Source organism: Leucopleurus acutus (genome assembly GCF_964270905.1).
Source record: "Leucopleurus acutus genome assembly, chromosome: 9".
NCBI lineage: Eukaryota > Metazoa > Chordata > Mammalia > Artiodactyla > Delphinidae > Leucopleurus > Leucopleurus acutus.
The window spans coordinates 23,402,778-23,417,215 of NC_139144.1; the positions used below are offsets into that span (position 1 = coordinate 23,402,778).

General features: G+C 36.9%; 2 protein-coding genes across 2 annotated transcripts in view; one reads left to right on the forward strand and one right to left on the reverse strand.

Annotated features, from left to right (window-relative positions):
* CCDC146 (coiled-coil domain containing 146) overlaps positions 1 to 14,438 on the forward strand; it is a gene marked incomplete at both ends in the record, with an annotated part of 109,213 nt that overhangs the window by 21,886 nt on the left and 72,889 nt on the right. The gene's annotated exons all lie outside the window — the stretch shown is intronic.
* FGL2 (fibrinogen like 2) lies at positions 1,119 to 7,850 on the reverse strand. The gene is made up of 2 exons (XM_082846654.1): positions 7,230 to 7,850; positions 1,119 to 4,455 (listed from the first exon to the last, which is right to left on the reverse strand). The coding sequence occupies exons 1-2, from the start codon at positions 7,843 to 7,845 to the stop codon at positions 3,749 to 3,751; spliced, it is 1,323 nt and encodes a 440-aa protein (XP_082702780.1). The 5' UTR covers positions 7,846 to 7,850; the 3' UTR covers positions 1,119 to 3,748.

Sequence of the window (14,438 nt, forward strand, 5' to 3'; positions counted from 1 at the left end):
CATATTCATGAACCACTTTGAGTAATAACACTCTTGTCTCAAATTTCCTTTACATCCTAGCCTAACAGATTGATTTTAGGGTAGAACCTAGACGATTATGGAATAATGTAATATATAATAAGGAATATATAAGGCGGTATAGGACCAAAGAGACAAGGCACCAAACCCCTCCTGATGTCATCAGGAAAGATAATTATTTAGGATGATGATGATGATGATAATATATATGTATGTTCTAGGTGCTTTGCATATGCTATCTCATTTAATCGCCTCAATAACTCTATTCTACTGTTATCCCAGTTTTATAATTGAAGGAACCAAAGAACAATGAGATTAAATGGTTTTGCCTGTTTTCACACAGCTTGCAAATAATGGAGCTGAAATTCATACCTAGTTAGTCTGGCTGCTGAGTCCCTGCTCTTAATTACGGATAATAAGACAAAACTCAGTGGGGGTCAAGGATGCCATTCTATCTAGACCAAGGGAACAGTAACACAAAGTAATGAAAATATGAGAGAATATGGTTTGTACTAGAACAACAGGCATTCAGTTTGGCAGGAGTGTGAGTAGTGGCAGAAAGGACACTGAAAGGGTAGGCAGAAATCGGTTCACGAAGGGGCTTATTTGCTGGATTTTATCATATACAAAATGAGGAGCTGTTGACAGGTTTTAAGCAGGAAAATAACATGATCAGAATTGTATTTTTGAATAATCCCTGTGGCAGTGATATGGAGGATGGATTGGAATAGATTCAAACTGGGGGCACAGGTCACTATTAGGAAGGGCTTGCATTATCCTAAGAGGATGATGAGGGCTAAACCAGAACAGCAACAAGAATGATGGAAAAAAGGGGAGAAGAGTTGAACGCTGCAAAATGAAACTGAAACTTCTGTATTTCAAATGTGTCAACAGTATTCTAGAGGGAAATAAGATAATGGTGTTCCTGTATTTGTCTCTGTCTTCCTGTTAATGAAATAGTACTCATTAAAGTCTTCACAGAGTCAAAGATATTGTCTAGTTAGGTAAACATTATGCAAGTTTTCAGCCAAGAGTAAATATATAAAAATTATTTTACAAATAATACTTAATGTTTCTGCATTGAAGAAATAAATAGATGAGAAGATTAAATCTTTTATTTCACAAGGCTTTTAAAGACACAAAACATAAACCTATTTATACATAAAGGAAAATAAGAATTCTAAGCAAGAGCTTATCATGACGACATTACCCATCATTCTTTACCTTTAAACCTTCTACCCTTTCCTTGGGTAGCCATTCAGAAATAAGGACCAGTGAATTTTGTTATCTGGATGTCTTTTATCGTCGTAAATTTAAGCTCTTTATTTACTGGATGAATGTGTCATCATTTCATTTAGAGCATTACTACTTATCAGAAAATCCAATTTTTTTTCTGTGATACGTGAGCCAGTTCCATTTGGAATTTCTAGAGGCCTAATTTTAGTCAATATTTTCAAAGTATGATAAAGCTCAGAAATAATTTGTTAATTAAGATAACAAATATTAGCCAGTAAAATGAAACCGAGACAAGACTCTAAAATAATGTATTTGTTAGTAGTCAATCCACATTTACGAACATTAGCGTATATTAGTGAACAGTTATGTTAAGGCAAAAGACTCTCTCAGATATAATCTATTTCCATCAATATGTTAAAGATTACCAAAATCTAAAATATATTTTATAATATAATAAGTGACATGAAATGATTTCAGAAAGGAATTTCTATGTTACAGAGTTTGTTATTAGAAAGGTACCATAAAAGTATAATGGGAAATAAAATTTTACTTAATATAAGGTGGAAAGATAGAAAGATAAGCTTTTAAGTATTTACATAGATTAATGAATTATTTGCCAAATTCTCCTGAAATGATACCTAGTTCCTATTAAATCAGTGGACACTTGCTATATGAGCTATTTTTCTTTAGAACTGTATTTTTTTAAGGAGTCCGTTTTTATCAAAGAAATTTACCTAAACTTATACATATATTAATAGTTATATATAGTAAGTGAAAATGCCCTTATCTGAAATTAATACTTTGTATAATATCAAAATCTTCATAGTCTTTTTTAGAAAACAGAAAAGAGAGAGAAATAAAGAATTAGTTACAACATTTACATTTGATGTATTATTGAGTAGATATGAAGCCTCTGAAATCTACGATATTTTATATTTTTGTCATCACTTAATTCTATTTGCATTTCTCTTGCTTTAGTATTTTAATAGTATTAATAACATAGTTTGCATCATGTTTACCTGAACACTTTGTATGTTATATATTTTTAAAAGAATATCTTGCTTCTTTTTGATTAGAATTTTCTATAAAAGACATTAGTTGAAAAATTAACTTCTTACCTAAAGTTACTATCCTCCTTAATCATTTTCAAATAATGGGTAAAGCTGCATCTTTGTGAATTTATTTTTGAAAACTTGGTTACTTTAGTAGAAACAGACACCGGAAATTGAACGTTGAATGTATTTCTATGACTCACATACAGTATGGTGTATCCTTTTCAAATTTTATCCTAGAGCACTTTTTTAAACGTGCATTAGAATACAGCTGTTCTCTCTGAAATGGTCCCTTTTTACAGTGGTGAAATTTAACAAATTATTTTTATAATCTTTTGAATATCATTTTTGCATTCTGGAATTAATGAATTATAAAAGTTCCAGATACTTTTGTTTTGTTAAAAAAAAATAAACACCCGTATTTGAATCTTCTGATAGCAAAACAAGCAATATACCATTTAGGGTTGAAATATATAATATTTGAACTACGGTTCTATATATTTCAAAATTCATATTTTTTTATAAATAGATTTATCTATTTGTCCTATAAAACGTAGCTTTCTATGAAGTGAATCACTTAATGATATTATCGCTTTGGATATAAAATTGGCCTACATATAAGTGCTTCACTCCTCACCCACACCTACCTCTCCAAAAGAAAGTCTACCAGTAGTCTCGCACAGTAGTGAGCAGTCTTAAATTAAAAACAGTTGTGCATTAGAGCAAAGGAAGATATTTTTCATGTTAAAGCAGTTTTTACCATCAAACATCTAAAGAGTTATAAACTATGAATGAATTACCTTTAAACCATGGTCTTTAAGGTTAAATTCATTTTCTGAGTGCTCTTAGGAGTGACATTATGCTATCACCTTTTAAAATATTTTAAATGATAAAATTCTACATTTCACGAATAGTGCAGGAACAGGTTTAATTACATATGTTTCCCTTTGCTTGGGAATTAAAATGCTGTAAATGCCATAAATTGAGTAAGTTTATCTCAGAATGAGGAATATTTAGAGACAAATAAATACCCAATAACTATTTATAGCCTGAAAAGATGCGTTTAAGTCACAGTCAAAATACAGGTTACTTGTGTAAAATCTAGCCTACTGAATAAACAAGTATTTTTTTAATTAGAGTGAGTAATATGAGTAAAAATATTTCAAATAAGAGACATTAAGAGAATTATAACTCTACTGTGTGATTCTCAATATTCCCAATTGCTTGCAAGTGTTTATTCGGATAACAGCGTAACAGCAACAAAGGACTTCTTTAAATGGCATATTTTTCAGCTTTATTTCAAATGCTGTATAGCATGAGAACCCATTGCTCAGAGAGAAATTTTAAGCCATGGAAAAAGAGTATGAAACATATTCCAAAGTGCTGAAGGAATTAATTGCCCTATTAGGTAACGAATACCCAAAAGAATGAGCATTAGTGATTTATGGCTTAAAGTGCTTGGGTCTGATCAGCATTTTGACTTCTTTGAAGGAGGACTTGTAGCCACCAGGTTGTGCCTCACTTATACCAGGCCAGGTCCCCCAGAAAATCCCATTTCGGACACCTCTGTATTTCTGGTGATAATATTTGCCATTTAAGTTTGCAGAAAGACATGCATCAAACCACCAGCCTGAACTGTAGTAGAGCCCACAGTTCCCAGAGGGGTATCGATCGTTGTCTCTATCCGGGGTGGTGAAAAACTTCAGATCGTGGTTGTAATGTTTACTGAAACGTAAGGCATCTCCAGCTGTGCCATTATAGTTACCAATGTGTAAACGGTATTTGAGAAACTCGTTGGCCACATAAAAGTGATCATACAAGGCATAGAGTTTGACACCGTTAAAGTCTTCAAGATCTATTCTTAGAATCATCTCCTTACTCTTAGTCAGAAGATGGATTTTATCATTCCCCAGCCAAAATTCTCTTCTGGGGTTTCCAAAGCCTACTTTGTAGTCTTGCCATGTTCTGGTGAAGTTGGTGCTTCCATCAACACGTGCCTGCAGCACTGTCCAGCCTCCCCCCATGGTCTCCATGTCACAGAAAACTTCGAAGCTACTATTTTGGGGATCCGGTGTAACTCTGTAGAGCTCACTGCTTCTTTTGCCTATCGTGTAGTATTCAGAGCAATCTTTATATATAAGATGTTGAACTGCAGGGGTAAAAAAAGAAAGGCATTGGATTTTGTTGATAAAAACTAGGCATCTAAAGAATTCTTTATATGCACGAAAGCAGTTTTATAATTTGATCAATGGTGATAATGAAACCTTGCTCAGCTAAACTTACTTGAACCTGTTTAGCAAATGCTTGTTAACGCCTCAGAACAAGAACCTGGTGTCATAAAGCAGACAAAGCTCCCCAGCACAGTCTTGGTTGGTCATAATACTGACAACACCACCAACAAACAACAACAAGAAGACATAAAAGTGATAGTTTCAGTAACTCAGTAATATTTAGTGAGGGCTCCGCATGTGTTCTAGGGATTCTGCCAAAGACTTGATAACATTTTCACACTTAATCTGCACACGAATTTTATGATGTAGATATTATTAACAATCTGCTGGTGAGAAAGAATGTTAGGCTCAAAAAGGATCCGTGGCTTGTCCAACTTCACAGAAGCTTTAAAAGGCAGAGCCAGGACAGAGCTCAGATCTGGCTGGCTGCAAAGCTTGTCCTTGTGACCACTGCATCCCTTGGTCCTGAAAGTCAGATGATTCCAACGCTCCTAGAACTGCATTCCATGTATACAGAGGAAGCACAGGCTTCTATATCCTTTCACCTAAGGAGGCTGATAGACTCCACTTTCAGGCAGTTTTATAGGATCGTTCTAAATGATTTATTAAAATTCTAAAATACAGCATCGATCAACATTTCCATTTATTTTACTTCCTTGACAATTAGACACAGAAGTTTAAGTTCTTTTTAAAAACTTCAATAATATACCAATAATCTTACTCTGAATTTATTATCCAGGAAAATATTTAGCTAGTGTTTCCCATGTCTGGTTTCTAGAAGGAAACCACAGGTGATTATGCTCAGGATTAGTGTAATAAACAGTTAATGTGGTTCTGTAGGAACCAATACAGATATTTATTCCAAAATAATTTTTTAAAAAATTGGTACTGGATCAGGCAAGTTTAATACAAGACACTTATGAGCCACAAATAATCTATTCATCTGTACTTAGAGCTCAGAATATTCAGATAGTTCCCCAAAACTTAGTAGAAAAAAAGACAGTAGAATCTTGTTCTTGTCATTACAAATTGCCATGCAGTACCACATCTAATGTTCACCCACGTACGTCACCTAAGATGTGAAACTCTGCCTTGCAATGTGCAGGGCACATTTAGATGCAGGCTGCTGGGAGTATTAGCGACAGTGGTCCTGGAATCTCCCAAATACCTTCACTGGGTAGATTCCCTGGGGAATCTACCTAGGGAAGATGCATGAGGTGCTTGTTTCTAAGGGCCATGATCTCTGCTTCAGGCACCATATCCCTTCAACCTCACACTCATGCAGAGATGGCTTTCCAAAGTGTGATAAGACCACCATCAGCAATGGTCCCAGAAACTCATGTGGAAAAAACAGGGTTTGGGGGAACCAGTGCCACAGCTAGCAGTTCGTGGGCAGAACAGGCAGTTAGGTTTATGGCCTTTAACATATACTTATGAAAGCTAATTCAGATTATCAGCAAATAATCTGGATGGGGAAGATGGGTTCTATTGTTACATGCTTGAATTCTAGTGAAAGAGAGGAAGAAATAAGAATGTATTCCTTCCCTTACTGGCATGCCAAAACGCCCCTTAAAATGTTTTTGGGCCACTAGGTCTAAAAGCAAAAAGTTTTGCACACATATGAAGCCAGATAGCTGCTTTTATCCCATCTATAAAGTCTCCCATTTCCACTAAACATTCGGGATTATGAACTGCAGATTACTTGCTAAAATCTTTCAGAGGTCTCTTGTTGCCATATAAGGAGCAGTCACCTGACCACACAAATAAACTGATTTCCAAAGAACAGAGTACAACCCCAAACACTGCCTTAACTCTACTGTTTTCAAACACTTCAGTGAAGAGATAAATAAGTTAAACTCACTGAAACATTAAGAAATTCTCTTAGAATATTACTCTGCCATAAAAAGAAATGAAATTGAGTTATTTGTAGCAAGGTGGATGGACCTAGAGTCTGTCACACTGAGCGAAGGAAGTCAGAAAAACAAATACCATATGCTAACACATATATATGGAATCAAAAAAAAAGAAAAAAATGGTTCTGTAGAACCTAGGGGCAGGGCAGGAATAAAGATGCAGACGTAGAGAATGGACTTGAGGACACGGGGAGGGGGAAGGAGAAGCTGGGAGTAAGTGAGAGAGTGGCATGGACATATACACACTACCAAATGTAAAATAGATAGCTAGTGGGAAGCAGCCGCATAGCACAGGGAGATCAGGTCAGTGCTTTGTGACCACCTAGAGGGGTGGGATAGGGAGGGTGGGAGGGAGACTCAAGAGAGAGAAGATATGGGGATATATGTGTACATATAGCTGCTTCACTTTGTTATACAGCAGAAACTAACAGACCATTGTAAAACAATTATACTCCAATAAAGATGTTTTTTAAAAAAAATAAAGAAAAGAAATTCTCTCCCTCCACTTCTGTTTGTGTGTATCTCTGGCGTCAGCAAATAAGATCTTTGAAAGTGCCTTCTAACGCATACAGAACTCATGATTTTTTGTAATTAGGTCCTATTCCTTTCTGTGGGCACATGTGCAAAGATAATAGTTTTTTCTGTATCACCTTGATGAATAAAAGGCCTAACTTATATAATTCATCCTTTATTTAACTTATATGATAAGGTTAATGTTTATAGATACTGTCTAGCTATATAACATTCATGAACAAATGATAAGAAAACATTATACATACCTGGACGTGATTGTATTTGTTCTTGAGTGGGACACTTAGATGAACATTTGCCATCCAAACTATTGACAACAAATGTTAGGTTTGCCACTTTGCTATCAACATAATGTTCTATGTTGTTCATATTGACAAGATTCAGCTTCTCCAGGCGACCCTGAAGCACGTCGATCTCCTCCTTGGCATCCTTAAGGTCAGAGGACAACTTGTTAACCTCGCTCTCTAACTCTCTAACTCTGTTGTCACCAGCTTCTCCCAGAGCTCCTGTGCCGGGTAACAGCAGTCCACTTCTGCCCAGGTCTCGGTTGTCATCAGCCTGCAGTTTGCAGTCTTGGCAAGACTTCTTCAGGCTCGTTACAATTTCCTTGAGGTTCTGGACTTCTTTGAATACCTCCTCGATCCTGCCAAACTGCTTGGGGAGCTGAATAGTCAGCGGGGGCAGGTTCACCTGGTAGGGACAGTCGCCTCCCTCCTCGCATTTCGCTCTGCTTTCTAGTCTCACCGGGCAGGCGTCCTGGGCTGCTTCATCTTTAATTTCCTCTGTTGCATTGTCTGCCACAACCAAAAAACCATAAGCAGCAAGGACAGCGGAGCTCAGCCAGCACCACTTCGCCAGCTTCATCTTTGCGGTGGCGCTCGCCCCAGCAGGGAAGGGGGCCGGGCTGGAGCTCTTTTTAAGAGCTGCAGCTGCCTTCCTGAGTCAGGCTTTCCGTGTTCTCAGAAAAGGGCGGGAGCACGTTGCATCACCAGTCTCAGAAACACGGAGGAAGAGGAGATCGTCCTCATCAAACTCAGTGTGCCCCAAACTGTTATTTGTTCTCAATCAAAACCACCCGCTTTGGAATTCCTGCAGTTGGTCAGATGCACACACTCAACAAGTTTCACTTTCATCTTTTATTTTTAAAAAGCACAAGAAAAATCTTGAATCTTAAAATAATTATACTTGAAGTAAATCATTTCATGATACTTAACTCCACAGTGGGGTAAATAGTTTTTAAAGATAAAACTGAATGTGCTAGTTATCCAGATTATGTGAAGGACAGAAATGTTACAAAAATGGAAACGGTTCTTTTTCCTTCTGGGAATGGGGCATTGAGAATTCTGTATTTTCTTCACGTTGTGCTTTCAGGTGAAATCTCAAGCACTTAAAATTTTACATATAATGAAGTTCAGCTTTCTGGTTCTTGCAGTGGACTTTTGTTTCATCTGTTTGAAAAGGGAAGAAAACTGGTAGAAAAAAAAGTGCTGCTTTCTATTTCTCCAACCACCGCATAGCACAGGAGGAATGTCTGACTGACAAAAACACCATTAAAATACATCCTTGCCTTTCATCAAAACCAGCAGCCTTCTCCTTTGCTCTTCACCAACTCTGTGACTGTACTGTCCTTCCACATCTGCCAAGTACGAATCTCTGAACTAGTCTGCCCCATCTTGGTTCTGATTCTTCTTTTGTCTCCGGCATCTTTGCCTTCCCTCCCCGCGGGCAGCCATAGCAGTCCCCTCTCTGTGTTTCTGCCTCCGCAGTGGGCCCTCCACCTGGTCTCTGTGTCACTTGCTATGTCACTGCTTTGCCCCAAACATGTCTGCATTCATGACTTTTCATACTTTTCAAACCTTTTTTCATGGTTTTCAAACTCTTCTCCTGAGAGGCTGAGGACAGGAAGGGGGGACAGCTTCTGTCGAAGGAACCACCTCCTTTTAATTTATTTTACATATTGGCATCTCATGTAAGGTTTCTTATTAAAAAAGGATTTTATTGTTTTAAAAATAATTTCAAAATTATGGCTAAAAATCTAAATTCTTATTGTATTATTTAAAGAGCTCTGCAATCGATCTCTTATTTATTTCTTTAACCTGATTTCCTATGATTTTTCTATCTACTCCTTCATTCCAATGGCAATTCCAATCGCTCCCATTCAGCCTAACTATTCATGTGCTCTAAATGTGTCAGGCTCACCTTACACTTCCAAACTGTATTTACTCCTGGATATTCAGGAGGCCTAGATTCCACCCCTGCATCTAATCCTTATCGGATCTATAGATCATTAACTTTGCTAAGCCTTGGTTCCTGTAACTGTGAAAGAGAAATTTGGCTATTCTCCCCTCATATAGGAATGATAGTTACAAAAATTTTGAGTGGTGCAGTGCTGAAGGAAAAATATGCAGTGTATAAAATGTAACATTCTTGGGCTTCCCTGGTGGCGCAGTGGTTGAGAGTCCGCCTGCCGATGCAGGGGACACGGGTTCGTGCCCCGGTCTGGGAGGATCCCACATGCCGCGGAGCGGCTGGGCCCGTGAGCCGTGGCCGCTGAGCCTGCGCGTCTGGAGCCTGTGCTCCGCAACGGGAGAGGCCACAACAGTGAGAGGCCCACGTACCACAAAAAAAAAAAAAAGAAGGAGAATGATGATAATATAGATAATAATATCTTATAAAGCAGAAATATATAGGAACGATGTTTAGCGCAAGGTACATTATTAAATGCCTTCGACTGGATAGGCTATAAATCCACATATTTAGCCTGTCAAGTCCAGTCAGGAATTTATTAAAGATCTGTATACTCAGCACTATGCTAGAACATATAGATGTATCCATCCATCATATATTAACTGAGCATCCCCTATGTGCAAGACATTGTTCCAGGCACTTAGGCTACACTAGTGAACACATCAAACAAAAATGCCCTTTTCCTTCTTAGGAAGGGGTATTGAGGGCTTTGTATTTTGTTCATGTTGGACTTTCAAGTGAAATCATAAGCACTTTTAAGCTTTTCTAAATCTAACAAAGGTATAGCTTTCTGACTCGTTCATTGGGCTTTTGTTTCATCTCTGTGAATCAGGGATTTGCTTTCTAGGCACTGATGTTGATTCTTGGGCCCTGCACACCCCACTTAGCCAAGGGCCAGTGGCATAGTTCCATCTAAAAAGCTTGGACATGCTATGGGAACTGGCTCCTGTCCCTTCGGGACCATAGAAAATACCCCAAATAAAGGCCAAAAATCGCTTTATTAATCAGTTTTTTATTGACACTAGTAAGTGGGAATTCTGGGTTCTTAATTTTAGAAGATTATCGTTCACTTGCCAGAGGCAGACACTAAGTGACCACCACATGAAAGAGGCTCAGTCTGCCTAATGAGTTTACAGCCCATGGGGGCAGAGAGTGTTGTGCTACAGTTGTGCAGGAAGCTTTCACAAATACTATCTCACTACATCCTCCCATCTAAACAATTACTTCCTGCATGTGCAGATGAGCAAAGAAAGGGTTCAAAGCAATAAATCACTTGCCTATGGTTTCGCACTTTTTAAAGGACAGTTGGAATTTGAACCTGGGTCTGACTCCAAAGTTCACGTCTTCTCCTGTGCCACCCTGCCATGTGGGGGGCAGGGAGATAATAGTGGAAAAGAATATTGGTACCATGTTGTGGAGAGCCTGGTGCTTAAACCACTGCTTAGATCAGTGGGGAGCCACTGAAGGTTTTGAGCAAAGGAATAATATAATCAGTTAAGCATTTGAGAGAAATTAATCTATCATTGAAATTGTAGGTGCACTGGAAAGGGAAAGATTAGGCAAAAAGAGCAGTTTAGAGGCCATTTAAATAGTCCAAGTCATTGTTTCCCGAAGTGTGTTTTCTGGAACGTGAGTACCTAGATGTTGATAAATGTTATGTGACAACAGAGTTCCAGGACAGGTGGCTCTGAAAATTATCAGTAATTTGCAAATGTGCATTTTTGCTGGCCAAGAAGAAAACAACATATGCTGCATTTTTCAAATTTTGGTTGATAATGGGAATCCTTTTTTTTTTCTAGCACCATTTTTAGGAATGAATTTTCTGCTAGAAACCAGTAGGAAATGCTGTGCTAGGTGAGAGGTGCTAATGTAGTGGCGGGAACTAGGTAAGAGGTGAACTAGTGTGGTGGCAGGAGGGGTGGTGAAGGGGTAGCAACTATTTTTGTCAAAGAGTAATAGAATCTATAGAATATGATAAGGGATGAAAAATGGAAGGAGAGGGTAGAGTTGAGAGAGCACCATGAAATATGACTCCAACTGAAGTTAAGTAATGCCATGGCAATGAGAGTAGAGAGGGAGCCGTAAGCTGGGGAGAGTGTAGTAGTATTATTTCTGTTTTGAATAGAGTGACAAGCCACCAAGTAGAAATATCTAACATACAGTTGAACATCTAAGTATTACAAACAGCACAGAATGGGTATGGATGTCAATTTGAAGCCACAGGAACCAAAAGGATGGTAAAACATGAGAACTGGAAGAGTGCTGTGTCACAAGGACCAGGAGAGAGGGTTTCAAAGAGGCAGCCATCAGATAATCAAAAACTTGAAGAGCTGATTTCTGGTCCTCAACTCCTACAGAATTCCCACCCTCCGACCTTGACTCTCTGTCGTCTCCTTCTTGCTGGAAAACCTTTCCAGATTTTTCTCATGCCCAGCCTGCCCTCACTCCTAGAATCGTCTACTGATTCCTCATGGCAGTGTCGGAAACTTCTACCCCGTATCTGCTCTCAACCTGGAACTGATGCATTACGCCCACTTACAGACTTGTTTTTCAGATCTAAACAAATTATTTAACACCAATACATGTTGGGATTTTAAAGTAGCAAGATATATTTTTATAAGCCCCATATGAAAATTACTTTCATCAGTCTATATTCACAATATATTCAAACTTCTTTTTTTTTTCTTATGCAAAGTATATTTAAGAGAGGATCTGCATTTACTGTATCTGGATCAGATCCCAAAAGCAAATTTTCATTTCCCTTAATACAGTTTTCTTAAAATAAAGAAACCCTTTATGTCTCTATTTGTACCAAAGGAAGTAAGTAAATTTAATGATAATTATTATTTATAGTACTGAGATCCTTTTCTTGATATTATGCCTATTAATTTAACATATTTGTAGTTTCTAACTTACTAAATTTGATGGTTCTTTAGGGAGTACATGTTTGGGGATAAAAAATTAAAACATTCACTTTTTAATCTACTTGGTTTGTAATGTCAACAGTAAATAATGTTTATCTTAATATTCCTTAGAGGTCTTAGTTCTTGTTCATTATAAAGTTCATGGAAAGAACTTTAAACAAAAGCCTGATTTCAGCAGCCCATAGAGAACTGCCTGATTTTGGTTAAAACTAGAATAATAGTTGGTAGGTTCTTTGTTATGCCTTGCAAGTACATGTCTAGCATAGATAAAGAGATCCAGACTAGGAAACCCTCCAGCATGGACCTACCATGAAAGATCCACTATGTGAATCCTTAAGGGTCTGGATCAAGAGAAATATAGGGCAGAAATATCCAAAGGTCCACTCTTAATAAGACTATAAAACATGCAGTCATCTGATGAACTAATGGCCTAGGTCTTCAGTGAGATATCCAGGGCTTCTCAGGTTAGAATTCTTTGAAACTGGAATATTTCATGGGAGTCTTGGAATGTCCATCTTATCAATGTCAATATCTTATCAACAAAATCTTTTACTGTGTATCCCACACCAAGCCAGGGATCATGGAGGAGCTAAGAGATCCATGGGGCATGGCATCTAATTTTCCTGTCATCTCTCTAAATTTCCAGAGACTCAATAAACTTCATATAACCAATGTTGAGGAAACAAAATATGTTTATTTTTATTTCTTGTATTGGAGATTGATCTTGAGTTTCCTTTTATATTCCTCAAACAAAACAAAAATAAATCATAATAAAGAAATCAAAAATATGAAATTGTGGCTTTCCCTGTCTTCCCTTTGTTTCTCATAATTTATGGTAGTTATGTTTTCTATAATGTCACCACAAACACTGAATTAGCAAATACCAAACCATTGCTCCTAGGGGAAATGCAGGGTTAGGCTTCTACGAGCCGCTGGTCCTAATATTTTTGTCAATGGATCAATATATAACCTTGTTTTCAATGTGTTTCTGTTTAAAGACATCTTATTTAGTATATATTGTTGATTCATTAACACAGAATACATGACCAAGAGAACTATAATCATACCTGAAGGAAGCTTATCTAACACACGTATTTCCTCCTTAAGGTACATCACAGCCTTCTTGCACTGAGGAACACTAGATAGCACCTCAGAACTATGCTCAGGGGCCATTTTAAACAGTGAAAACATCAGCAAAAAACACAAAAATGTGGAAAAACATGGCACTTAGACCACAAAAAGAGCACTTGGTTACAGTATGAGAGCTGAAATAAGACAACAAGAGTGTTGATCTCTGAGCTCAGCTGGGAATGCACGTGTTGGGCAACTCGAACTTTTCACCACGCTGGCCATGTCTACAAATGGTCCCCAAAGCCCACAGGTATTACCCTGGAGTTATAAATAAATTCTAATAAGTAACTGAATTTGCAAATATGCAATACATGAATAATGAGGATTGATTTTATACTGTTACAAAATCCAAGGCTTTAAATTCTTAGAAATGTCTATATATTCATTCTAAGTGTTAATTTGGTTTTATCTGTTTTATCACTTGCATTTCTTAGGGTATTATTTGCTTTGTTTGCCTTTACTTGGCATTTAAAAATAATATATAAATATGAATTTATAGAATATATAACATTACATATATCTATTATGTTATATAATTTTATATAATATCATACAATATCATATATGCTATATAATTATATAAATTTAAACTGAATAATAAAATTTAGTTTAGGAATTTGTTTCAGTTCATTCATAAAAACAGTATGCATCTTAACTTTTGCAATTAAGTTATGCAATTAACTTTTTAGGGAAAAATGAAAATAGTAAACTAATTCCATGACAACTGAATAATTTCATGCTGCATGTATGTCTTTTAAAAGCCTGTTCTTTCCTCTCTTTGAAACTTGTTTTTTAAAGACTCAGGTCTATCTTATGAAATATATATGTCAGCATATGAATTCTCAATAAATGTTAATTTAAAGGTGATTTCTACTGTGCTGGTATCAAAGAAAATCTATGAAATGGATTTGTATGATGTTTTGAAATGTATTTGAAATGTTGTAGTTTTAATAGTAAACATGATTTAAAGTATGGCATTCTGAGGTATAGCATTATCTTATTAAGTTTATTTCTTTCTCCGCTTCTAGTTTGATATTATCTATGATTTGAGTCATATCCTATTGTTTGCAATGAAAATTTTTCAGAGTATAAGAAACTACTTCTTGATCATTATCAAGGATGTAAAATTGCTTGGCCCTTATTTTAAAGTGTCCA